A 24,023-nucleotide genomic window follows, 5' to 3' on the forward strand; every position below is an offset into this window, starting at 1 on the left:
TTGCTAGCTGCTGCACGCGCGCCTTGTTCATGTATACACATCACTGAAATTATATTCGAATCTAGTAATAAACATTGCTAGTAGATGGAATTTTTTATTCATATGTTTTTTCTTTTAAAAATTAGTATACCTTGGAAGGTACTAATAATATCAGTAATCATACGTTTTTGTTACTAATAAACCCATCATTCTTGTGATCGTAGAAGCTAGCAAAGGAGACTCGGTAACCAAACAAATGCCATGACTCATCGCAGAAATCATTTATTTGATCACCACTGTTATGCAAGCTGCAGCGATAGTACCAGTACTGAAGAAACAACCTCACGTCCACAACGACTTACAGCAGCGCATAACAGGTTTATTATCCGATTAGGCCACAAACGACAGAGCGCAGAACCAGGCAGCAACAGTGCGACACGTGAGGGCTGATCATTCGTGCCCCAGGAGTGCGAGGAGCATGCCCTCGTAGTCGCCGCGACGGCACGATCCAGCGTGTTCCTCTTCTGGTATGCCTCCTTGATCAGCTTCAGGTCCACCTCCATGCGGGTCGGCGGGTGGTGATGACTCGGGTCAGGGAGCTCTCGTCCGTGCCTAGCCCCACGATCGCCTGCCTGGCGACCTTCTCGAAGTACATGTCGGGGCAGGTGAAGCACCGGATGATCGCCCGCAGTGTCTTCTTGTACTCGTCATTGGGATTAGCCTTCAGATCCTGTCGAGCGCAGGCTTATTATGAAACAGGTCGATGAGGAATTTGCTAGAAAGTAAGTAGTGAATTATGCGAATATTTTTGCTGAGAACACTAGAGGATCTGCGTAGTTGATATTTGTAGGATGATAGGTCATGCAAATGATACTTGCAGCTAGTGTACAGAACTGAAACTCTAAAACCAGCAAAACATCAAATGAACATAGCACTTTTACCGGATGTTCTGAATGGATATGAAAGCTGAGTAAACTTTCAGTTTATAATCACTGAATTTGCTGTTTCATAAACGTAGTACTCCCTCCTTTCTTAAATATATGACATTTCGGACAAGCAAATTAGTTCATTTTTTGAACTAAATAGGTTGTCCTAAGCGACATATATTTAAAAACGGAGGTAGTACTTCTGACTTCAAAGTGGCAAGGTGCTTGCAGTGGCAGTTAGTATACTATTATTTGGGAAAACAGAACATTTTCACAGACAACATGTTCCAGCACTAAAACACATGAGCTATCATGCAAATGTTTTTTTAGCAGAAATTAGGAAGCGGTACTGTGAATCAATATAGTCAAGCTATGGCATGCATATCACATGAACATGTAACTCATTCTCTTAAAAAGACTAAGGAAATCTTAAAACGTTAAATGATCTAGAAAGAAATTTCAACTATGTCCTATATAGTTCTGAACACGGATAGCATTGCCAAAGCGTCATGAAATTTCTATAACAAATACGAAACAGAACAAGCTGCAAATTAAATAAGATCAACAATCTGTCATAACGGATGCAACCAATCCACACATAAGCAACATGGGCTGAACACTAACTATTGGATAAATGCTGATCTTGAAAGGTGTAGGAACTAAAATGAGTAAACAGCTTGCCAAATGCTACACATGCTCCTTTCTAATTGGATGACTGAATAAACAGTATAAGAACAGAGTCGTATTGGCAAAAGCAGGCACGAGCAACTTTCCTTCAGAATATGAATGGATGATTTATATTAATGTGGGTTGTGATACAAAGTTAATGAGGGACAAAATGCAACCGCAGATGCAACTGACTCATTCCACAACTGCATAATCTCATTCAACTGTAGTGGAATGCAGATGCACACATAGGTATTGCAAATTGTAAATAAATAAGTTGGTCACTTCCTGTATCACAGAAGAAAAACAACGTAAGTTTATTCGATGTGTATGCACCTTGTTGATTGGGTGGCCAAATGCATCATTGTAATAATTGAACGTAGCAAGCAGCTGAAGCTTTGCTCCTAGTGGTGAGGATTCTGAATCTCATCAGCACTGTAAGACTTGTGATGGATCTTCTCATGAAGTATTTTGGCTTCTGAGTGTGCCAACTTTGTGTTGACCTCTGGTCCATCATAGTGTTATGCAGTTACAAGTGGCACCAACAGCTGAAATGAAGAATAAAGCAAATGTCAGATCACAGAATTTGGCAATGTTCCCTTTTTTTGCACTGTTTTCCCTGTTGTCGAAAGCTCAGGGAGCTAGTGAAACTAGAATAAGGTTGCCAAAAACTAAAATGACAATAAGTGAGCCATCCTTTAAACTAGCAAACCTGAAAAAATTAAGTGTTGCATATTTAACGTTATTTAAAGAGTGACACAAACAAAATGAGGAAATGATAGGGCAAGGGGGCATCAGATTTTGGATGAATGAGAACTGAATTTGATTTGACGTCTGCTTTAAGGAGGTTGATTCCAGCGCGTGTGGTGATGACTAGTGATGGTGCGGTTTACCTCGAAGTCGCCCAAGATCTCGTCGGTGATGGACCAGATGCAGATTCATGTCCTGCATCTCTGCTCTGAATCTCTGAAATCACTTTCTAAAAACCTGAAGCTGCAGGAAACAGGAGCTCCGCCTCATTATAAGGTCGCCGGTGAGGGCCGAATCGCAAAAAATTGCAGCAGGCGGAGGTACCTCTAGAAACAGAGGCCAAAGCTGACGTCCTGATGGTGCAGCTCGCAGCGGGAGCTGGCCGCACAGTGCTTTGCCGGGACAGCGCCAGGATTGGGGGTGAGGAAGCGCCGGCGGCAGGTAGCGGCGGTGCCGCAGCAGAGGGTCGCCGGCGAGGGTCCGAATCGGCGGCGTATCGCTTCGCCGGGAGGGCGCGAGGGTCGCCGACGGGAGGCAGAGGCGCGCCGGGATGAGGGTGGTGCGGCGCCGGGATTGGGGGGTGAGGAAGTGCCGCCGGCAGGGAGCGGCAGCGCCGCAGGAACAGTTGGGCGCCAGGATTGGGGCGCGATTGGAGGACGGAGCGGCGACTGGTCGCCGGGATTGGGGCAGAATCGCGAGATGAGGGTGGTGCGGCACCGGGATTGGGGGCACGATGGTCGCCGACGGAAGGCCGATGCACGCCAGGATGAGGATGGTGCGGCGCCGGGATTGGGGACACGTGTGGGGACGCTCGGACGGCGGGGAGAGGCGGCACCACAGAAAGAGTACTCCGACAGCGGCGCTAGGATTGGGGGCGCGACTGGAGGCCGGAGCGGCGACTGGGCGCCGAGATTCGGGCCGCGCGGCGACGGCAATTACGGTGGAGCGGCAACGGCAGGATTGGGTGAGGGGCGCAGGGTGGTTCGCGACGCCGGGAAGGGGCCGGGGGAAGCTGGGTTCGGAGGTAGTGGTCGTGGGGGGTGGGGCCGTGGGGTTAGGGTCGGGCGGGTTGCGTCGAACCGGATGCAAAAGGTGGCTCGGGTCTGGCGCGCAGGGTGGCTGGTTATTCCAAACCCAGAGTGCCCTATATATATTTATAATTAGTTGCATAAAACAAACACAAAGGACACATATAAAATTTCGTCCCACTTCCTACTTCTATTCCTAAACCCAAATACAAAATAATAAAAATCACAAGTTCTCACATTAAGTTTTCACAAATATCAAATATTTCATCTAACAAACGTGCAAGTCAAACAAGGGCCATTCCAATAATAATAGTGATATGTGTAAATGGGAGCATTCTAAATAGAGGACAAACGTTGCCCGCATGCATTAATGCTAGTAGCCTTGGAATCGTTTGGTGCATGCAACGTTAATGCACATTAGTGCTAATGGCTTCCATTGCACAAGTGAAAGGTCATGCATAAAGCGTTTTGCCTGATGCCTTTCTATCTCCCTGCGTGACTATAAAAGGAGGCGTATTGTGTGCCAAGAAGAGGGCTTCAACGTTGAGTAGTTGCTTCATTCTTCTTGCACCTTCATCCCGACACGCATATACACATAAGAGGCAAGAGCTTCTCCACTGCCGTGCTGCATCCTGCTGCCCCGTTCCGACAAACTATGTGCACGGACTTTGCTGAAAGAGCAGCCTTCAAAGCTATCGTCCCTCACCAGAGATTCTGCACCCGAGGAGTAGAAGGGCAATCAAGTTTTTGGGGAATGCATCCGTGCTACTGCTTGTTCCGTACATCTACTTCCTGGAGGCGCAACTGCACTGCGATCATGTTCACATCATTGACTTTTGATCTATATCAAACAGGCTAGACTAGCAATATCAGGTAATGGCGCATCTGGTTCCTTCAGAACTGGCTCCGCCTCTCGGTACTTCCAAATGAACTTTCGTGTTCATTTCTTGCATTCCATAATATCCATTGCATGCTTAATGTACACTGCAAACACAATAGATCATGCTCTTGTTTATGCTATCAAATATGTCATGATTTTTGCTTTAATTCGGATTAAATTGTACCGTAAAATATCTCTAATTCCAACAAAATATACTAAAAATAATTTGAATAAATATTAGTCTCCGACCCAGAGGATGTTCCATTGACTTGTTCTGATTTGTTTGGATGAGAATTCTTTTACACCATGTAAAGTGCTAGTCTCTATGTTCCCCTCCAAGCTGGCAGCTCCACACACAGCTTTACTTAACAAGCATCACCGGCATATGTAGCTACATGAATGGTTTAACGATTGTCCCACTGTCTCCGACATGAACCTCAAGCAAATTGAATTCTATGTGAAGATAAAGCATTCTGACTCAACGTCTATAAAGAGAAATACAAAAAAAATAGAGTAAGGGAATCACATGTCGGTAATTTCATCCATTTGTCCATGACTAATTAAACAAGGAAAGACAAGTTGTAACTAATTAAAACTTTTTTTGCAAAGTATATTTATTTCTACCCACCAAATGCATTCAGCCCATCAAAATAGTCATTCGTTCAAAACAAGGTAAGGATTATATTCCGTCGAATCAGCACACGCCACTATATAGAGCCACCACACACCTTCACGTGGCCTAGAGCGTTGTACCTCGCCTTGTCCTATTAGTGCATCTCCACCAAAAAATTATTCTCCCAAACTTTGTATTGAGCACTCTGTTGGCGCCTACCAACGTTACCATTGAGAGACAACGATGACGCCCGCAGACGCCAAGAGAGTGGCAGGTATTTCATGAACCACGAATAAATCCACAAACGCACGGAATACCGCTGTAGCATTTTACCCGGGAGTATATCGAGGTGTCATTTATATTTCTGCAGGAAAGGCGGCGAATGAAAACACATAGGCTAGTTAATGAACTTAATCTAGATTGGATATTCAATTGCATAAATAGGGGTAAAATAGATAACATAGTAGGAGGTAGTGTGAAACACACAAACTATCTTCAAGATAAATAAATAAGAGAAATGCTATAGGTAAGGAGGAAGCAGGGGCGGAGCTAGCGGTGGGTCTAGGGGGCTCCAGCCTCCCCTAGACCCCCACAAACAATGGAGCCCCTCCTTCATTTTTGAGGAGAAAGAAGGAGGAAGAAGAGGAAGAAGGGAGAGGAAGGAGGAAATCAGCCCCCCTTGATCCAATCCTAGATCCGCCACTGGGAGGAAGGTAGAAGTTACGGCTCGAGTCAGATGTGCTAGGCTAGCTATATCTATGCTATCTTATGGTTAGATTGTCAGAGATTAAACTACACAACCGGGAGGAGCCCGTGCACCCAGGCGGCTTTATGTACCTCCTACTCCCCAATTCGAATATGGAGGATTACTAAGGCTCGAATAGGGTTGTCACCACCTGCCGGCTACCTCTACAAACCGTGGGAAAGGTTGACATTCAGCAACACTTATCTAGTCTAGACATCATGTCAACACAAGTAAGTGATACTCTAGTATCCCACGCGGAGCCCCCACCCTCCGGATACTGGAGCAAACATACGAATACTAGAGCAGTTGATAGAGTTCTAAGGCTAATATGTTAACCATCGCAAGCACAGGACGATCATGTAATGCAAGCATCGAATGATAACACAACCAGATCACAAAGTATATATCCGATAACTCATAATATACTTTAAGCAGATATCAGTAACCATAGTCTAATTCTATTACAAACGACCGAATATTACAAGAGAGAACTAGAGATGAACCCATACTAGAACTCACGAGCAACTCCAGGGACTCGATGACTCCTAGATTTCTCCTAAACTCCACTAAGACTAAAGACTATGCAAGATGAGAAAGAGAGGAGAGGTAAGTGTGGTGTGTGCGCAGGGAGCCATGGGGTGAGACTCTCCAAACCGACCTAAGGGACCTATGAGGAGGCGCCACATGTTGAAGTTAAGGCGGCGGGGCCCACAAGCCTCTTAGCCTATAGGCTTAGTGGAGTGTGTGTGTTTTCTAATCTCTACCCCCTCCCCTTGTATTTATAGGAGGGAGCCACGGGCTGGAACTTGCTGAACCGCCTTTAAACAACCAGTGAGGAGGTGACATGTGGCGAAGCTGAGGCGGTGGGACCCATGGGCCTAGTCAGCCGACCAGGGTGGTCGGCCGACGGCCCAGGGGCGCCAACCGCCCCAAGCTTCGTCCAACAGGCTGTCCTGAACCTCCTCTTGTCATAACTCCAGAGTATGACCTGTCATAAGCCGGTCTAGTGTGGTCTTTGGGCTTCACCTAGTCTGTTTGAGCCTGAATCTATCAGCGCTCTGATAATTCCTTTGATTTTATGTCGGGCCAAAATGTGCTTGCAACCTGCATATTAGCTCAAAAACACATCTTGCATTTTCTAGAAAGTAAAGTGTGGTTTAGGGGTTTATTTGGATAAAGATGCATGTAAGAATTGCAAATTCTCATAATTTTCTGATCAAGTTGACGCCTAGAAATGGTCGTTTGTGAGCGTCAACAAGATCCCCCAAGCTGTCCTTTGTTCATTTCGAGCAAAGTATGACAAATCAGATTGTTGATCAGAAAATCACTTTGACTCTTATCTCCCTGTATGTCATAGTCTGAAGCAAAGATATTTATCTATTAGTTTAAATGAGTTGGCTCTCATACCTTTACTCAAGTGCCTTACTCTTTCATGGGGCTTTTTAGCTGTCTCCTCATCTTGGGTTGTTGAGAGTTAGAACGGTTCGCAAATAAATACTCACTTGTTCCTAGATCTGCAATCCATCTGGAGGTATTTTTGAAGAAGATTTTCGAAAACATGGTTAAGTTTCGCAGAATGATTCTCTCGAAGCACTCAATTTTTATTATCCTCACCAGGGCAGTATCTGCCTTTGGTCTTCCCTACTGTATATAAAGCTTTTGTGGAGCTTAAGGTAGGGTAAGAACAGGGCATACTTGCATTCCATAAATTGTAAAGTCAAAGAGAGAATCCATGGAAAATCAGGTCATGCAATCTCGATCAAATGGTGCAAGTGTATGGATGGGTGGATGGATGGTGGTATGGCTTACTCCTTAAAGCATTGGTTCTCTCTCTTGTATCATCCCTTGTTTCTCTCTCTCTTCTTTTTTTTATCGGACATGGTTACCCCTCTCTCCTTCTCCTTTTTTTTTTGGGGCCATGCTTCTTCGGCATGCCATTTTTTCTTTTTTTGGGGTAACCAAAATCTAACATCTTATCTTATTTCAGGGGTGTTCTAAGAGAGAGTCTACCAAAGCATGGAGCTTTTATTGGTGGATGATGGTGATGCTGATTCCCAATGTAGGAATGTCGCAAGTGGATGGGAACCTGTATGTGCTTATGATCGAGAAAGCATGAAAATGTTCTCACTAGGGTCAAAAAATTTGACAAAACTCAACAGAACGTCAAGCAGCATATGTATAAGGTTTTCTCATGGTGTATGTCATATGGCTCTAGTAGGACTTTCTTATCACTGAGAAACTTGCCTTTTTGACTTTTCGAAAATAAAAAACTCCAAGTTTCAAGTATCACTAGAACAGGGTTGTACGATTTTATTCACCATATCTATACTCATAACAACTTAGACTTAGGTCAAGCATATGCAACCCACAGAACTTTCAGGTTCATTGACAAAGCGTTTACATAGCTAACAGACTTAAACTTAAGAGAATTCTTATAGCCAAAACTAGACACAACAGACAAGGTAAAACAAAGCAAAACTCATCCTTTCAACTTTCATGAGAAGTTAAAACATTCTTACCACGCATGTTAAAATGTTTGTTTTGTTTCGAAAGTTTTATCGAATTTATTCAAAAGCAAATAAAAGATACAGTTGACTTAGAGGAGGGGACCTCCTCCAAACTAGCTCTTGGTTTAGGGTCCGAAAAGCAGGATTTTTCTCCATACTTGATTAGATTGAGGTCGTTTCGTCCGTACCTGAAGAAGTAGTAGCAGGCGATGACATCTTCTTCTTCTTCTTGCGCCACACCTTTTTGGTTTTCTTTGGTGGCGTAGATGTCTGTTGACGGTCACTAACCACCTATTTTGACTGTCAGCTTATCACTGATGACAGGCTGGTGCTGGTTTAGTGTGTAAGAAAAGCACTATTGATAGTTGCCAGCAGAGCAGAGTGATAAGGAAAAGGGGCCAAGGGGAAATCATCTTTTTCTCATAAACGACATAAGATCGACTTAATAATAGATAAGGAAATATGAAGTTCGAATAGTGACAAAGAAAGGAATTAAAAGATTTTGATGGTATTCAAGATAGAGAAAAATGCATGAATAGCCATTATACTTGTTACTTTATTTCAGTTTGATCATTGTATTTTTAGAAGTGCAAATTGAGGCCACTAAAGTCGTTTGACTCTATCAATATTGTCATTACCTCTCTAAATGTCCGTATTTGGATGAGGTGGTGTCCAATGTGTTCTTTTTTTTGCAAATTACTCCCTCTTATTTGAGTTAAACCTGCGAAAAAGTAGAGGTTAAACTTGTTACCTTGGACTGCCAAGGAATGCAGAGTGAAGCGATTCATCTTCAAGCTACAGTTCGAGTCACAATTTCTGAAAACAATAAGCTTCCAAGCTTTAGGAAATAATAAGCTCGTACCTGCATCGTGTATAATCAAATTATTGAAGTGCTCTCGAATCGAGCTTAGCACCCTGTGGAATTGGAGCCTTGCCGCGGCAGCATAGGTCAAACTAGTACTTGATTTAGTTAGCAAGGTCTATTTATCAGGTTGACATTTACATGTTTACTGTTTCGGCTTACGCATCTCAAATAACTCAAATGAGAGGGAGCAAATTGCAAAAAAGAACTTCACATTGGACTTCATGTCATCCAAATATGTATAGTTGCAGAGGTAATGACTGTATTGATATTGTCAAACAACTTTAATGGCCACAATTTGCACTTTTTAAAATATGATGGCCAAACTAAAACCCACTAAAAAGTATAATGGCTATTCATACATTTTACTTTTCAAGAAATGCCTATAATTTCTAGTTATTCTCTCTGTTATAAAATTCTGACTAATTTGGACCAATTTAATAATGTTCCGTGAGATAAGCCGAAATAAATAGAAAGCAGGGAAAAAAAACAAAGATTCGGGAGGTTGGCAAGAAGCCGACGCTACTCTATCCTTCTAGAACCCCCGCGCACTCCCTGGGCACAAAACCCAGGTGCTCGTGTGTGCCCGCGCCATCCGGCGGCCAAAGATGGTCCGGTGCCACATACGAACGGCAGAGATCCACCCAGCGTGGCGGGAACGCTTCGGGGTGCGGGGCCGACGTCGTTCAGATATTTCCGGACCGGGTGGGGCGACGCGCGGCGGGGAGGGAGGAGCAGGCACTCGCGCTCTGCCATCGCCACCGCGCGCGGCGTGCACTCGCGGCGAGAGCGTGGGGCCCCAAGGTGTGATCCCCACCTGTCATCGGCTGTGCAGAGGCAAGAGCCGCGTGACGGGAACCTGGGTCCGGATAAGACGGCCCCTGCCTAAATTGAGTATTGACGGGCGTGACGTCACGCCCGGGCCGCGTGGGCGCGCCCAGTCCCGTGACGGGCGCCTGCGGCGACGCTCCGCCCAGCGGTGGGCCCAGCGGCAGATGTGGTGTGGTCAGACGCAGAGACGCTGCACCCGCACGCGCCTCCCCGTGTCCATTGTCAATTTATATTTTTTTATTAAGGCTGCGCTTTTTGTATCAATCCGATCGGCCCTTAATGTTGTATCTGTTAAATTTAACAAAAATAAACTCTTATATGTACGTAAGTTGACCCAAGAAAACAAAGAGAGAATTATTTTTTTGGCTTTGAAAATAGTTATGTTTAGTTTTTTCGCCCTTTTTCCTCTTAAACTTAGTTATTTGGCCCCAAAATGAGTTTCGTTTACTTTTTTTGTCCTTCGGTCACCTGCCGTTAGGTCTACAGTTTAATTATACTTAAACGTATTAGTTTAGGTTTAGATTTTTAACCAAAAAATCAATCATATAAAGGAACTTTTTGTGAATTCTTGATATTTTTCCTACTAGTAAATAATTTTCAGATATTTATAAATATATTTGCAGTTTTAAAATTATAAAAACCAGAGAAACATGGTAAAACAGTGAAAAATTCAGTGGAGTCATATCTAACCATGCTGGATACAGGAAAAATCATCAACATGCTATTTGAGCTACTGCAAAATAGATATTGTTATTAATAGATCTTAGCCCTTCTATTGCCTACAATTATCTATTAATAGCAATATCTACATTTCAGTAGCTCAAATGGCATGTTGGTGATTTTTGTTGAATCCAGCATGCTTAGATTACTCTAGTGAATTTTTCACCATTTTAGCATTCCAGCATGCTTAGATGACCCAGTGAATTTTTCACTGTTTTAGCGTGTTAAATAGATTTATGAATGCCTATAAATTATTTAAAAAGTGGAAAAAATATCAAAAATTTATGAATTTTTTTTATGTTTTCTTGGTTAAAAACCTAAACTGATGCATTTGAATATAATTAGATTGTAGACTTAAATGCAGGTAATGGAAAGGCCAATAAACTAAACAAAACTTGTTTTTGGGCCACATAGCCAAATTCAAGAGAAAAGGGGTCAAAAAAATAAGCAGAACGTTTTTTAGGATCAAAGAAATAATTCTCTCCAAAAAAAAGCTACAGTTCAAGAAGGAACCCATGGTTCGACAATTGAAACCCCGCCATTTAAAATTCAAGCATGCCCATTGATTCTCTACTCGAACCAGCCACAAGTCACTTTTCACATTTTCTTCCGCTTAGTCGTGGGGTTTTTCTCGCCGTTTTGCTCTCCTGTACGACCACCTCACCACCCAATGCGTGGTCATTGATTTTTTTTACTAACTACTCCTTCCATCCAGTTTTGATAGTAGTATATTTCAAAAACTTTAAATGTTAAAAAATAATAGTAATATTTGCTATTGGTATGAGTTGTGGCAATAAATAGTACTAGTAACAAGGAGTTCTTAATTAAACTATTGAAGGATCAACAAAAAATTTGTGTTGCATTTATTAGAGTGATAAGTATGTCCTTGGTCATTGTGTCATATGGAAATATATCTATCAAAACTGAATAGAGGGAGTATAGTATAGGCGCAAATTCTCGCACACATACTAACATCATTGCTATGAATAATCGCATGCAACCCTACTCCTATGGGCACCTCTAAAAGACTGAGTTGGCAAGTCCTTTGGATTAATGAAGTCACGACAAGCGCCTCATTGTCGATGGGTACTTTGCCTGCCATTGAAAGAATAGTCTCTTGTTAAATCTTAGAATAAATCTAAGAAAATGCAAGCACCCATGCTAAGTCGAGAACTCAAGAGGAAAACGTATGGTCATTGTTAACGCCTCTTCCAATTTGGATCGACTTCAATCAAATCCGTCAGATCTGAAACTATTGGTTTGGTTAACTCCTATGAGCATAACTCTAGGTGAAACCGATGCCATCACTTCCAATAATCCTTTAACATCACCGACCCAAATCGCTTCATGCTATGTGTAGCGTAAGGATGCCGACTAGAGAGGGTGAATATAAGATTTCAACAATCATATATAGCACTAAGCAAATTTTAATTAGTAACACACACACACACATATAGAGGAGAGGGACTAGGTCAAACTCTAATTCTAGTGAGATAAGGGTTCAAAACATAGGGTAATAACAAACAATTCAATCTCTATTCTATAAAGGTATATTGATCAAAATAAATTATAAAAATGAAATTGAGTAAAGAAATAACCGACCAGAAGATTAAATTTTTCTCGTGGTGTCGATGACTTGCCAGTCACCCATAATCCACTTGAGATAGATTCAATGCTTCTCGCTCCTCAATTAAGTCTCCGCTTAATTTTTGAGCTAGCTTGAATCAAAGAACCACTTCAAACCTTGATTCCGCTAGAATTATTGTTCACCACTCCGGCAAGGTGAGCACAAAAGCCTCTCACAGGAACAATTGAGGTTCCTCCACAATCTTCTTGAAGGGCTCAATGTTTTCACCTTTTCCAATCCATTTAGGAGGTGGCAATCTCCAAGAGTAACAAGCTAATAATGCTTGCTTGAAAACTCCTTATTTCCTCAAAGTTCAAACTCTTAATGCAATACACTAGAATGCTCTCACACTCACAAAATTCTATCTCTAAGAAAAATGAGTGCGGGAGAAAGAGGATGGATGGCTTAAGAAAATGAAGGAAGCTTTTCAATGTGCCAAAAGACCTCCCCGACGCGGGTGTATATAGCCATCTTCACATACTCTATTGTTAAAATCAAAACCCGTCGAAATAGAGTTATCACGGACTTTCCGCCTCACAAGAGTTAGATCATTCACCATTCAAACCCAACGACCATAATTGCAATAAATGTGTGTCAGAGTCAATCATTTTCAGAAAAGTGGAACATCCACCTTATAAAAACCTGACTGATGGCAGTTCAAAAGCTCAGACTACTTATAACCAACTAGTAGGGTGCACGTGCGGCACGCACGTGTTTGAATAATTACGTTGTGACCAGAAATTGTATGAAAACAAAATAGCACATACAACATTAATCTATGACCCACTCAATTAGCAACAGAAAATAAGATAGCCCGACATCATGGTAAGTGGATTATAGTTTAAAACATAATATATACTACAATAATTGTAATAGACAATTAGATTGCATTACAGTAGTATAAATCTTAAGTTTTGCAATAACGCAAATACTTGCATGCGGATGGTGCTCTACACCAAGTACCCATGCTCCTGCATCATAATAAAAACAAACAAATATCTCAATATCAGTATATATCAAAATTTAAATCAAAACTTGAGTATTCGAAATTGATGATCGATCACAAGAAATCTAACATACTCGAGTACATATGTGTAGACAATATTCTTTGTTCTTTTCCCTGTTGGGTCAATATCTTTGTTTGGTTTGGACAAGAACTATATAGTTTCACGAGAAATAGCTCTTGACAATGCAACATACAACTGCCCGTGAGAGAACATAGGTTCAGCAAGATATATTCCAACATTTGGGAAAGCTTTCCCCTGGGTTTTGTTAATAGTCATGGTAAAACTAAGTCTAATTGGGAATTGTTTCCTTTTGAACTTAAAAGGAAGTGTAATGTCCTCCGATGGGCATAGCGGTATCCTAGAAATAAAAATCCTTTTACCAGCACGTTGACCATTGACAATCTCAGCATCAAATGCACTATCGTCGAAACCTTTCACCACCAAACGAGTACCACTATACAGATCGTTGCGAGAGTCATGATTTCTTAGGAGAATAACCAGACAATTTTTTTATCCAATCTCAGTGTTTTCAATCTGGTTCCCCGGTATTGTACTTGCTTCGATGATTTTGTGACCTCGTTAAACTTTAACGGAGTAGAGACCACCGAAGAACCATGTGACAATTGATTCAAATCTCCAAATCAAGAAATATAATGTGATATGGAAGTAAACCCCTTTCAAAACATGACAGTAAACACCTATCAAAATAAGCTCATTAGCCTTCCTATGCTGATAATTTTCTCTCGCCTTTGCACACTTTTTATCCTTCTTCTCTGTCAAGCTGGCATATTTTTCTTTTTTCTTTTGCCGTATTTATTCCGCTGGGTCAATATTTTCTTTGGCTTCAACATATACATAAGTTATTTATAAATGTTAGATATATATTAGGTCAGTCAACAACATGGAAGGAAGGGATATAATAAAAAAATATATTGCTCACTGCAATCATCAAAGTTTGCTCTTGGTCTCTTACATTCAAGTGTTGTGTTCTTCATATCGCCAATTGGAGCACCACAATCCTCTAACCAAACCTCGAAGTGAAGATCCACAAAGTTACCTACAAAACCTATTCAATAGTGATTATTGATTTAAAAATTAATGACTAAATGTTGGATACAAATTATTAGACTTCTTTCCCACGTTGCAGGCTGCAGGCAACCATTTTATTTTCAACGGAAACATGGCACCGCTAGCTTATGCTTCTCTCCGGTAAAATAGTTTTTCACAAAGGTAATGCCGTTTGAACATGCAGGCACTTCATCTACTTTATTTATACATAACCATGAGATGCATATGGGCACCAGATTCCGGGGTTGAGCGAGGCACTTGTAGGGATCGCGAAAGCAGTATTTAATCGACCTATGATGATCAAAGAATGCATTACCTTTTAAATGACGTCGAAGGTGATCCTGCCGCCGGGCGCACTGCTGGCGTGAGGCTGTGGCGCAATTGCTTGGCGTGGTCGCCGATCCCGGCAATGCGGCCTTTTAAATGGCGTCGATGGTGATCCTGCCGCCGAGAGCCCTGTCGGCGTGAGGCTGTGGCGCAATTGCTTGGCGTGGTCGCCGATCCCGGCAATGCGGCCTTTTAAATGGCGTCGATGGTGATCCTGCCGCCGAGCGCCCTGTCGGCGTGAGGCTGTGGCGCAATTGCTTGGCGTGGTCGCCGATCCCGGCACTGCAGCCTTTTAAATGGAGGCAATGTGGTGATCCTGCCGTTGGGCGCACTGCCAGCGTGAGGCTCTGGCGTAATTTCTTGGCGTGGTCGCCAATCGATGCGGAGGTCGCGGCGGCGGATGTCGGGCTGGCTGCCACGTAGTGTTCGAGGGCGTCATTGATGTCGCAATGAACCGATGATGCTGCTCGCTATTCTGTCCGTGGGGTGTTAGTCGAGGCAAGCAGGCCCTAGCAGTCCATTGCCGCTCGTAGTCCTAGGTCAAGCAGCGCATGAGATTGGGATTGGGACTAATCACCGTGCATGAAAGAGAGAGGAAAGCGATGCAAAATGGCTGAAAATTGTAAAGAATCAATCACGTAGGAGTAGAAGGTAGGAAAGAACGTATGTTATGCTAATAGGATACTAGTTCCAGTGCATGAAAGAAGCAAGGCAAGAAGTGTCAACGCTAAATCAACGCATAGCCTGGTGGAACACTACTCCAGCGCCCCCCATCACCGTCGGTTAAAAATGGCTATCACCGCCGGTTTAGGGGGTGTTGGATTTAAGTCGATGGTGATGGAAGAGGCCATCACCGCCGGTTCATAAACCGTTGGTGATGGGTCCTCATCACCGCCGGTTTGTTTCTTGAACCTGCGGTGAAGACCTTTTTCCCATCAAAAAAATATTCATATATTAATATTGCACCACCACTACAGCATATAAGCATATATAATTATAACTGTAGAATTCAACTAAACAGCTCGTACATCAAGATTCAATGGAAGTCCATACGTCATGATTAAACAAAGAGCATGGGTCGTCGGCGCGGGGGCTCAGGGATGGCAATGCGTCAGGTGCTCGGGGCGGGGCGGCACCTCTGCATGGAATGGTGGCCGGCGCAAGCAGGGCCGGCGGCCGTAGCGGGACCTCCTCGGAGGCGCTGGCGGGCGAACAAGATTTTGGGAGGCAGCAGGCCAGGGAGTGCACGGGCTTATTTGGGGGGGGGGGGGGACAAGGCTTCATCGTCAGGTCCAGCTCCGACCCGGCGGTGACGAGGCTCTTCACCGTCGGGCCTAGCCCAGACCCAGCGGTGATAGGGGTCTTTACCGCCGGGTGCAGTTGATCATGTGGTGATATAGATTTTTTAAAATAAACAGTGATATAGTTTTAAGCTGCAATTAGATATTGATATAATTCATATAAAATCTATCTAATAATACTTTAATGGATAAATATAATTAGACACTAACGTAATTAGATAAATGTCCATCCAATGGATCTAAGCAAATACAAAAACAGTACTTTAATGGAGGTATGTACATATATAAAAATAGTTCTACTAGCACATATAATCAATAAGAAGTGCAGACATATAATTAATAAAAATACTTCACATCACTCTACATATTACATAGTTTAAATGGCACATAAATATAGAAAAGGTACTTAATAAAAATACTTCACACCACTCTACATTTTGTACTAAACAGACTTATCACCGCCGGTTCATATTACAAACCGGCGGTGATGCCCTACAGCACCATCACCAACGGTTCGTATTACGAACCGGCGGTGATGAGGTGCATCACCGTCGGTTCCAACAGCCGCTACGGCCACCAACTTTGGAACCGGCAGTGATGAGGCATCACCGCCGGTTTATTTTGAACCGGCGGTGATAGCCCGTTTGCAATAGCTAGTTCTCTAGTAGTGGAAGAATAAATTAAGAAAGAATTAGCATGTTTGGTAAGTGCAAGGGACATGTCGAGGAAGATAAGAAGGTGTTACTTTTGGCAAGTGAATGAACGTGGGTACCCCGGCTGGTAGAAACTGCTATGGTGAGAAAAGTAGAAGCAAAAAGGCAGAAGTATTTTAAAAAGTGCTATTTTTCTCTAACACCTCAAAACTTTCCCCTCATCCGGGCTGCTGCAGTGGGTCCATTGTGAAGGGTAAGGGCAAATTATCAAGGTGAGAGATGTTTTCAATTGTTTTGGTTCTTTATAGTGTAGATGTATATAATATTCTATTTAGTTTTCAAAATCAAATGATGAAACGACCCTCCACCGTTCAAACAATAGCAACCACTAGAACAAAAACATATATTAATAAAACCAAAGCTAGCTAATAAAGTTACCATGAAGTCAACTACTGAGGAGCTTCTTCCCCCTAGCTAGCATACCGTCCACCCTAGGGGCAAGGACCCGTTCGCTGTTCACATGTATGCGCAACTCAAAAACCAAAATTTTATGTCTAATACCAAAAGTCAGTTGGCCAACCGTCCACCCCAAGGGACTGGACCATCCGCCGTTCACCCGCCAGCACCAACCTCAATATTTCTATCTAGCATACAGAGATACTTCTTTTTCGCGACCGTGCTGAGCACGTATTTCATTAAGATGAAAGCAATTTACAACAATTCTTGATGCAGCCAAACAGAACTTGACCAACACAAGATCAGCATATAGAGGTACTTGCGACCATCCATCTTTACGGACCATCCGCCATAAAAGGAGTCGGCGCACCTCAAAACTGTTATGGAATTTTTGGCTAAATAAAAAAATGGTCCGCTCTTAGCTTTTCAAGGAGACCATCCGTGAACCATGCATCGTCCGTTGTCACACCCAGTTAGCCCTCTTTCTAGACTCTTTTGAACTCGTTCTTACCACTTTCCGAATGAAGTTAACCGTACCCTCACACATGCAATGCAATTCTTTGAGAAAAGTGGCACTATAGAACTATCAAATGAATGGACATAAATCCCTTTTGATAGTATGACTATCTATATATCGTATTAATCTGGTCAATTCTCAACCTCTAATGACCTTCTGATTGGCAAAAATAGAAAAGCCATTTTATATACCTTTGCTTTGGGACTTCCTTTCGCTTTTACTTCAAGATATCACCACATCATCAATTTAAGCTCACTTTATCTCCGGAACCAATCAATACTCATTTCGCAAATAAAATTGTTAGTTCACAAATGTTGTCATTAATTACCAAAACTTGACCTTGTTTAGATACCAGGTGTAAAGTTTTTGAAATGAAATCTTTGCATATTTGAAGTATTAAACATAGACTAATCACAAAATTAATTACAGAACTCGTCTGTAAACTACGAGACAAATTTATTAAGACTAATTAATCCATCATTAGCACTTGTTTACTGTAGTTTTACTATAGCAATTTATTATCTAATCATGTCCTAATTAGGCTCATTAAATTCATCTCATAATTTACAAGCAAACTATGTAATTATTTTTTATTTTGTCTAACTTTAATTAATACTTCATGCATGTGCTACAAGATAGTTTTGGAATTTTGAATTTTGCATCTAAACAAGGCCTAGGGGCCTAGATGCTTTCACAATCTCAAATTGGTCATCACCTTTACACTAATAGTCACCATCCACTTTTATTTGGCGTAGCCCTATTGGCGCCTATGATTATCTCCTTGGTGGCAATTAGCCTCAATGTTGACCTTGGCCCTGTTTGAAACATTAACCCATGGCTAATTTTGAGAGCTAATGTTTAGTCTTGAATTGATAGGCTAAGAATTAGCCTAAGGTAGGTTGTTTGAATCCATGAGCTAATGTCCACCCTCTCTCTCCTATTCCCATGTCTAGATGTGTGTATACTCACATTTTTCTGGGGACCATACATAGCCTCATTATCACCCCTTGGAGGGGCTAAGAATTTTGGAATGGATAATCCACTTTAACCCAAAATTATCCCACCTATTTGGATGCACGAGAGATAATTTGGGGCTAAAAGATAAGGGATAACTATTATCCCTATGTATCCAAACATGCCTCTTAAAGTGGAAGGCCATGTCTCTTGTGCCTTCTGTTCAAAATAAAGCGAATCACAGTCATATTATAAACTTGAAGCTTGAAAAACTTTGTGGGAGCACAATGCACATGTATCCTCCAGCTTTCCATAGTAGATCTAGCTCAGACCCTTCCCTTCCCGCCCTCAGTGAGCTCGCCAACCGTATTAGGGAGAGGGCCGATCTCCCCTCAAGTAGTAGGATTAGTTATTTAGGTGTAGTTTATCTAGTTTTGCTCACATAGATGTCTCTCCCATCAGCCACCGCTGCTTCTAGGTAATTGGCTTTGCCAAGCATGTCACCCTCAGCTTTGATTCCCTCATCTCCGGCAACATTTGGCTCGTGGGAATGTAAGGCTCTGTTTAGTTCCCAAAAAATTTTCTACGCCCATCACATCGAATGTTCGGACACATGCATGGAGCTTTAAATGCAGTTAAAAAAATTAGCTAATTACACATGCAGTCAAAAAGGTACGTCATCACCTTCACCCTCCACCATAAAGTTACTACTCTTCCCTGTATAAATTTGTATTAACAGATTTGTATAGATTTCACATAAAAAAGATGTACGGTCAAGCATTAAGTATGTCTAAATATTTTACCTATTTGTATAAATATTTAGAAAAAAGATGAACCATAAAAAAATCGTTAAGTAGTAAAATCAAAAGTGATAATTTTTTAAACTTTTCAAATGGATGCTAGTAATCTACGAAGACATATTGTACGTAACATTAGCCATCACTTCATTTAAGATGCAAATAAACAATTTATCCACCCGGTCTAGCAAGACGCGGTCTACGATCCCTCGCAAGTCCCAAGCCCATATCCTCCTCCCTCCTTTTACCCGGCTCCAAAATTCAAAACCATTCGAACCCACGGCCCGAATAAAGTAAACCACCCACGTACCCTCCGGGGGCATTCCCGTCATTTCGGACCTCACCCCGCCTCGCCCAGACGGCGGACGTCAGCCACGCGCCGCGCTCTCATTGGCCGGCGCCTGCGCCCCGGGATCCAGAGGCCAGCGCAAGCAGGAGGTGTAGGGTACTAGCAGCAGGCCAGCAGCACAGGGAAACCGAAAAGCCAAGAAAGTCACACACACACACCCCCACACGCATCCACACTCTGCTTCGCACAGACCAGCGCGCGCTCTCCCCAATTCCGCGAGGACCACCGGTCTGCCCCATCCAATTTCGCGCGGATTCGGGCTCGGTGGCGCGTGATCTCTGAATTTCAGGTAATGTTGGCGCCCAGATTGGGCTGGTTTTGCTGGGGTTTTGGCTGCATTTTCTTGATCGCGAATTGGTGGCCTTGTTGATGCGGTGGGAAGGGTTTAATTGCAGGATTTCCTTGGAATTGCGGATCGTGAGCGCTTGATCTCGTTCTTGGAGCAAAACCCTTTACCTGATTGATTCGGTTCTCAAGGCATTTTGGGGGCATGTTCTGATCAAGATTCGATTGGTTCTGCAGCGAGGAGGTCCAATTCGGTGTCAATTTGCGCGAATCCTGCTTCCCCGATGCTCGATCTTGAGTGACCCGGAAGTGCATTCGCAGGATTGGTCTGATCCCGCCGCGAATTTCGGGGATCTCCGGGCCATCTCGCCGTGCGACAACAGGGGAATTGGGCGGCAATTGGGGAGGATTCGCGGCAGGGGTGACGTTGATCCGGCGGCAAGATGATTGCGGCGGTGAGCCAAGTGCCGGCAGGCTGGGGCGAGGATGAGATGTCCGTGCTGCCGCGGCACACCAAGGTGGTGGTCACTGGTAACAACCGCACCAAGTCCGTGCTCGTGGGCTTGCATGGAGTCGTCAAGAAGGCCGTCGGCCTCGGAGGATGGCATTGGCTGGTAATTCGCTCTTTCCCCTCGCAACTGCGGAGTTCTTTTTATTCCCAGATCTTGTTTTGCTGCAATGTGAATTGCTTTTCTAGTGGTTACTTTTGGGTTTGAGCTGCTCTAGTGTTTCCGATCAGGTCCACGTTTAGAGGATCTTAGCATAATTTACCTTGGATTGCTAATGTGGATTAGTTTATTGCAGTTTGGATCGGTCTTGTTTTCTTTACTTTTGGTTTAAAGCTTAGGTTCGAGTTATTGCTGCACTTTTGTTGCTTGCGGTTTGATTGCTTGATTCAGCATTGGGCTAATCCTAATTGCTCTGGATCTTGCTCCCCATCTAGGTTGCAATACTGCAATTAACTTTATTCACCAAGATTGAAAGTTTCTCCAGCTATCTTCAATTATTCAGAAGAAACTTAGATCTTGGTTTCTCACTGTCACTGATATGATTGTGGTCCTGGTTGCACTGGAGAGTTTGATCTGTGTTTTGAATTGGGCTGTCAGCCTCAATCGTGAAAATCGTGGTCTTGGACCCCATGGACCACTATTGCTTGTTGGCTTGGATATCTTTGTCCACCTACACTGGTTGCAGTTAGTGATGGATTTTAGGGAATTTGAAGTAAATTGTGCTCTTTGGAATTTCTAGAGGCACCTCTTAAATTATTTCTTTCTGTATGCATCCGGATTGAGCCTTGGCACTTGGAACTTGGGAGGATGTTCTTAGGAATATCTGCACGTTGTATGCACGTTGTCAGCATTTAACTGTTCCTAGCATTTGTCAACGAAATGAATCGGCTTAGTCTTAAATTGATTGTTGATTTTGTTTTGTTACTGAGAGGCATTCCATATGGATGCGTATAACTAATGCTAAGCAGCCATAATGCCGTGCAGTTAGTGAGTTCATAAACCTCTAAACTATTTGCTACCTACTTGACAGCAAGGTTCCTCGGAGAATTAACAATCTTGTGTGAACTTATTTTCATTGCATAATTCTAATTTCTAATGTTGCCTGTAGACTTGCTGATTACCTGCGATATGTCTGATTCTGGCTCCAAACTTCCAATATAAAAACAGCTAATGCATTAATTTGGACTTGTCACCAATGCGATAGTTTGGTCCTATTTGGCACTTGGCACCTATTTTTCTGATCTACGGCACCAGCACATGTTCTCTAGATCCTTTTATGTCAGGCATATTTGACGCTTAGTCCTTTCTAATCTAAATAAATGCATAACTTAATGAGATAATAATAGGATACTTTGTCCGAACATTTGATTTCAAACAAACTCGTGGGGGATAAAGGTACTCATCGCATCTGTTGATATTTTGCCTTCAATTTGCACTCAATCCCAAACAAAATGTGATTCTATCTGCTGTCAAATTCCAGGTTCTTACTAATGGCATAGAGGTGAAGCTGCAAAGGAATGCTTTAAGTGTTATTGAACCTCCAACTGGCAACGAGGAGGATGATAAATTTGATTGTGAAAACATGCAGTGGAATAGTTCAGATATGGGTAAGATACTAGGATGTTACTTTTTTTTTCATTTCAGTCATCATCCTGTTTCAACATAGGTTTCTTGTTTCTTCAAGTGTCACAGTTCGTATTTGGAACTCTTTCCAACATGCTTGTTTCCCTGATATAAAATTCAAGAGTAGATGCTTTTGGTCATACCATAACACTTAGTTTCTTGGAGACCAGGAGTATTACACTTTCCTTTAAACAAGTTAAGATTAAGTCAGTCCTATTACTCTGCCACTCTAGTTTTAGTCTCTTCTACGCGTAATAGTCATACATTTTGACTCAGGTTGATTCCAAAATGTGTGGTTAAAAGAACCCAAAATACACTCGGATCTATCCAAGTAGAGCTGAAAAAGCTCAAGGGAGAAATAATGTTCCTCCTAGGAACCAGCATGGCATTTAATTAAAGAATATAATTACACATGCCTTTAGGGTCACGGATCTGTTTAGCCTAATCAGAAGCACAGTTTCTTGTTACTTAACCGTGTCCTGCAACTTGGCCATATGTGTCTATAATGTTGCCTTCTTTCTTGCAGCATCCGATGATGCACAATCACCAAAGGCACAGCGGTCAAGGAGCAGACAGCATAGGGGATTCCACAGAAAATCCCTCAGCCGCTCAATGTCATGTGACTCCCACTCCAAGACATCTGTTTCCTCGGCCTCAAGAGCTCACACGGTGTGACTTTTGCTTCCTTGAGTTTTGTGCTTGAAATCATTTGGTTGGAACCCAACAATCATTCCACAGTAATCTATGTCAATGCCTCAATGCAGTTTTAATCTCAGTCATTGCTCAACTATGTTTGCACCACATTGCTTCTGCAGCTTATATCTTTGCATTTTGGCTGAAGTGTTGATTGTAAACTCTGCAGAAAGTTGACCTGAGCAAGCTAGAACTGACTGCGCTGTGGAGATATTGGCGCCACTTCAATCTCGTAAGTATAGCTTTGATTCCCAGATTAAGGACCTGCTACCAACTGTCCCAATTATGTTTAATTGTTAACTGACTGCATTTGCTAAGCAGGATGCAAGTCCTAATCCGTCCAGGGAGCAGTTGATTGATGCTGTTCAAAGGCACTTCATGTCCCAGGTTGATAAACAAATTTAGTTCTTTCTGATCCACCAACTTGCATCATTATGATGTGTGATCCTGACATGGTCTAATTTGCGTGTGGATTCCAATTTGCTTTTGTCCATGCTGAAGCAATTGGATGAGTTGCAGGTCATCATTGGCTTTGTGCAAGCTGCAAAGAGGCTGAAGACCAGTATGAAAAGCGAGGCTTGAACGTCAACTAACAGATTCATGATAGGATGCAGCATGTTTGATGAATGTTACCGTGCTATGTAATATATATATGCATCAAATTGCTTAGATTCAGGTGGCTAGGTTAATGCCCAACTAGACTATGTTAGCCTCATCTGATGTAGATATGCAGTATTCTGTCTAAGATGTTTCAACCTCTAGCTCAGTTATTTCCTGCTGACTGGATGTGGATTGAAATGACAAGTTAAACAAGATCTTTTGTTAATCTTTGGATGTTTACCAGCGTTTCTGTCCATCTTTGGCCCAGCAAATTGCATGTAGAACTAATCAGGAGTGCAGAATATATGGTGCTAAAGTACTTGTGAATTACCCAATAATGGCTTTTGTATGGTGAAAGTGAGCTTTAGTAGGAGCCAAGACCTGTAAAATGAGCTTTGTGGAGGGTCTGCTCAGTTATAGACTTATAGTTTAGGCAAAATAAACATTTTCATCCCTAAACTATGAGTCAAGGCTCACTTTCATCCCTTTTAAAACGGCCATTTTAGTGCCTAAACTTATCTTTTGGGTTCAATCTTATCCCTCATCCTACGTGGCATGCCACGCTACATCAGCTCCAGCATACGAAGTTGGACTGGAAAATTTTATGTGGATTTTGGTTGGAGGAAAATCCACCCACGTGAGCACCAAGAAATAATACTGGAAAGTAAACAAATTGTTTTCCTCCCAAGATGCTTTTGGATCAAGTGGTTAAGACTTAAGACTTCTCCTCAGCATTCCTGCTCTTTCAAA

The 24,023-nt window shown here is 42.6% G+C and overlaps 1 protein-coding gene and 1 pseudogene across 1 annotated transcript; one reads left to right on the plus strand and one right to left on the minus strand.

Annotated features, from left to right (window-relative positions):
- Positions 1–224: 224 nt before the first annotated feature.
- LOC120647949 lies at positions 225–9,712 on the minus strand (annotated as a pseudogene).
- Positions 9,713–19,661: 9,949 nt separating this feature from the next.
- Positions 19,662–23,513, plus strand: LOC120651255. The gene is made up of 7 exons (XM_039928694.1): positions 19,662–19,852; positions 20,086–20,462; positions 21,838–21,964; positions 22,507–22,649; positions 22,843–22,905; positions 22,995–23,060; positions 23,175–23,513. The coding sequence occupies exons 2-7, from the start codon at positions 20,292–20,294 to the stop codon at positions 23,253–23,255; spliced, it is 651 nt and encodes a 216-aa protein (XP_039784628.1). The 5' UTR covers positions 19,662–19,852; positions 20,086–20,291; the 3' UTR covers positions 23,256–23,513.
- The last annotated feature ends 510 nt before the right edge of the window (positions 23,514–24,023 follow it).

Source organism: Panicum virgatum, chromosome 9K (genome assembly GCF_016808335.1).
Source record: "Panicum virgatum strain AP13 chromosome 9K, P.virgatum_v5, whole genome shotgun sequence".
NCBI lineage: Eukaryota > Viridiplantae > Streptophyta > Magnoliopsida > Poales > Poaceae > Panicum > Panicum virgatum.

Bases quoted from the DNA above. Each gene is read 5' to 3' on its own strand.
- LOC120651255 (XM_039928694.1), top strand. From the start codon at position 20,292: ATGATTGCGGCGGTGAGCCAAGTGCCGGCAGGCTGGGGCGAGGATGAG. The intron at 20,463-21,837 runs GTAATTCGCTCT...GTCAAATTCCAG, and splicing joins TCGGAGGATGGCATTGGCTG to GTTCTTACTAATGGCATAGA. The intron at 23,061-23,174 runs GTTGATAAACAA...TCCATGCTGAAG, and splicing joins AAAGGCACTTCATGTCCCAG to CAATTGGATGAGTTGCAGGT.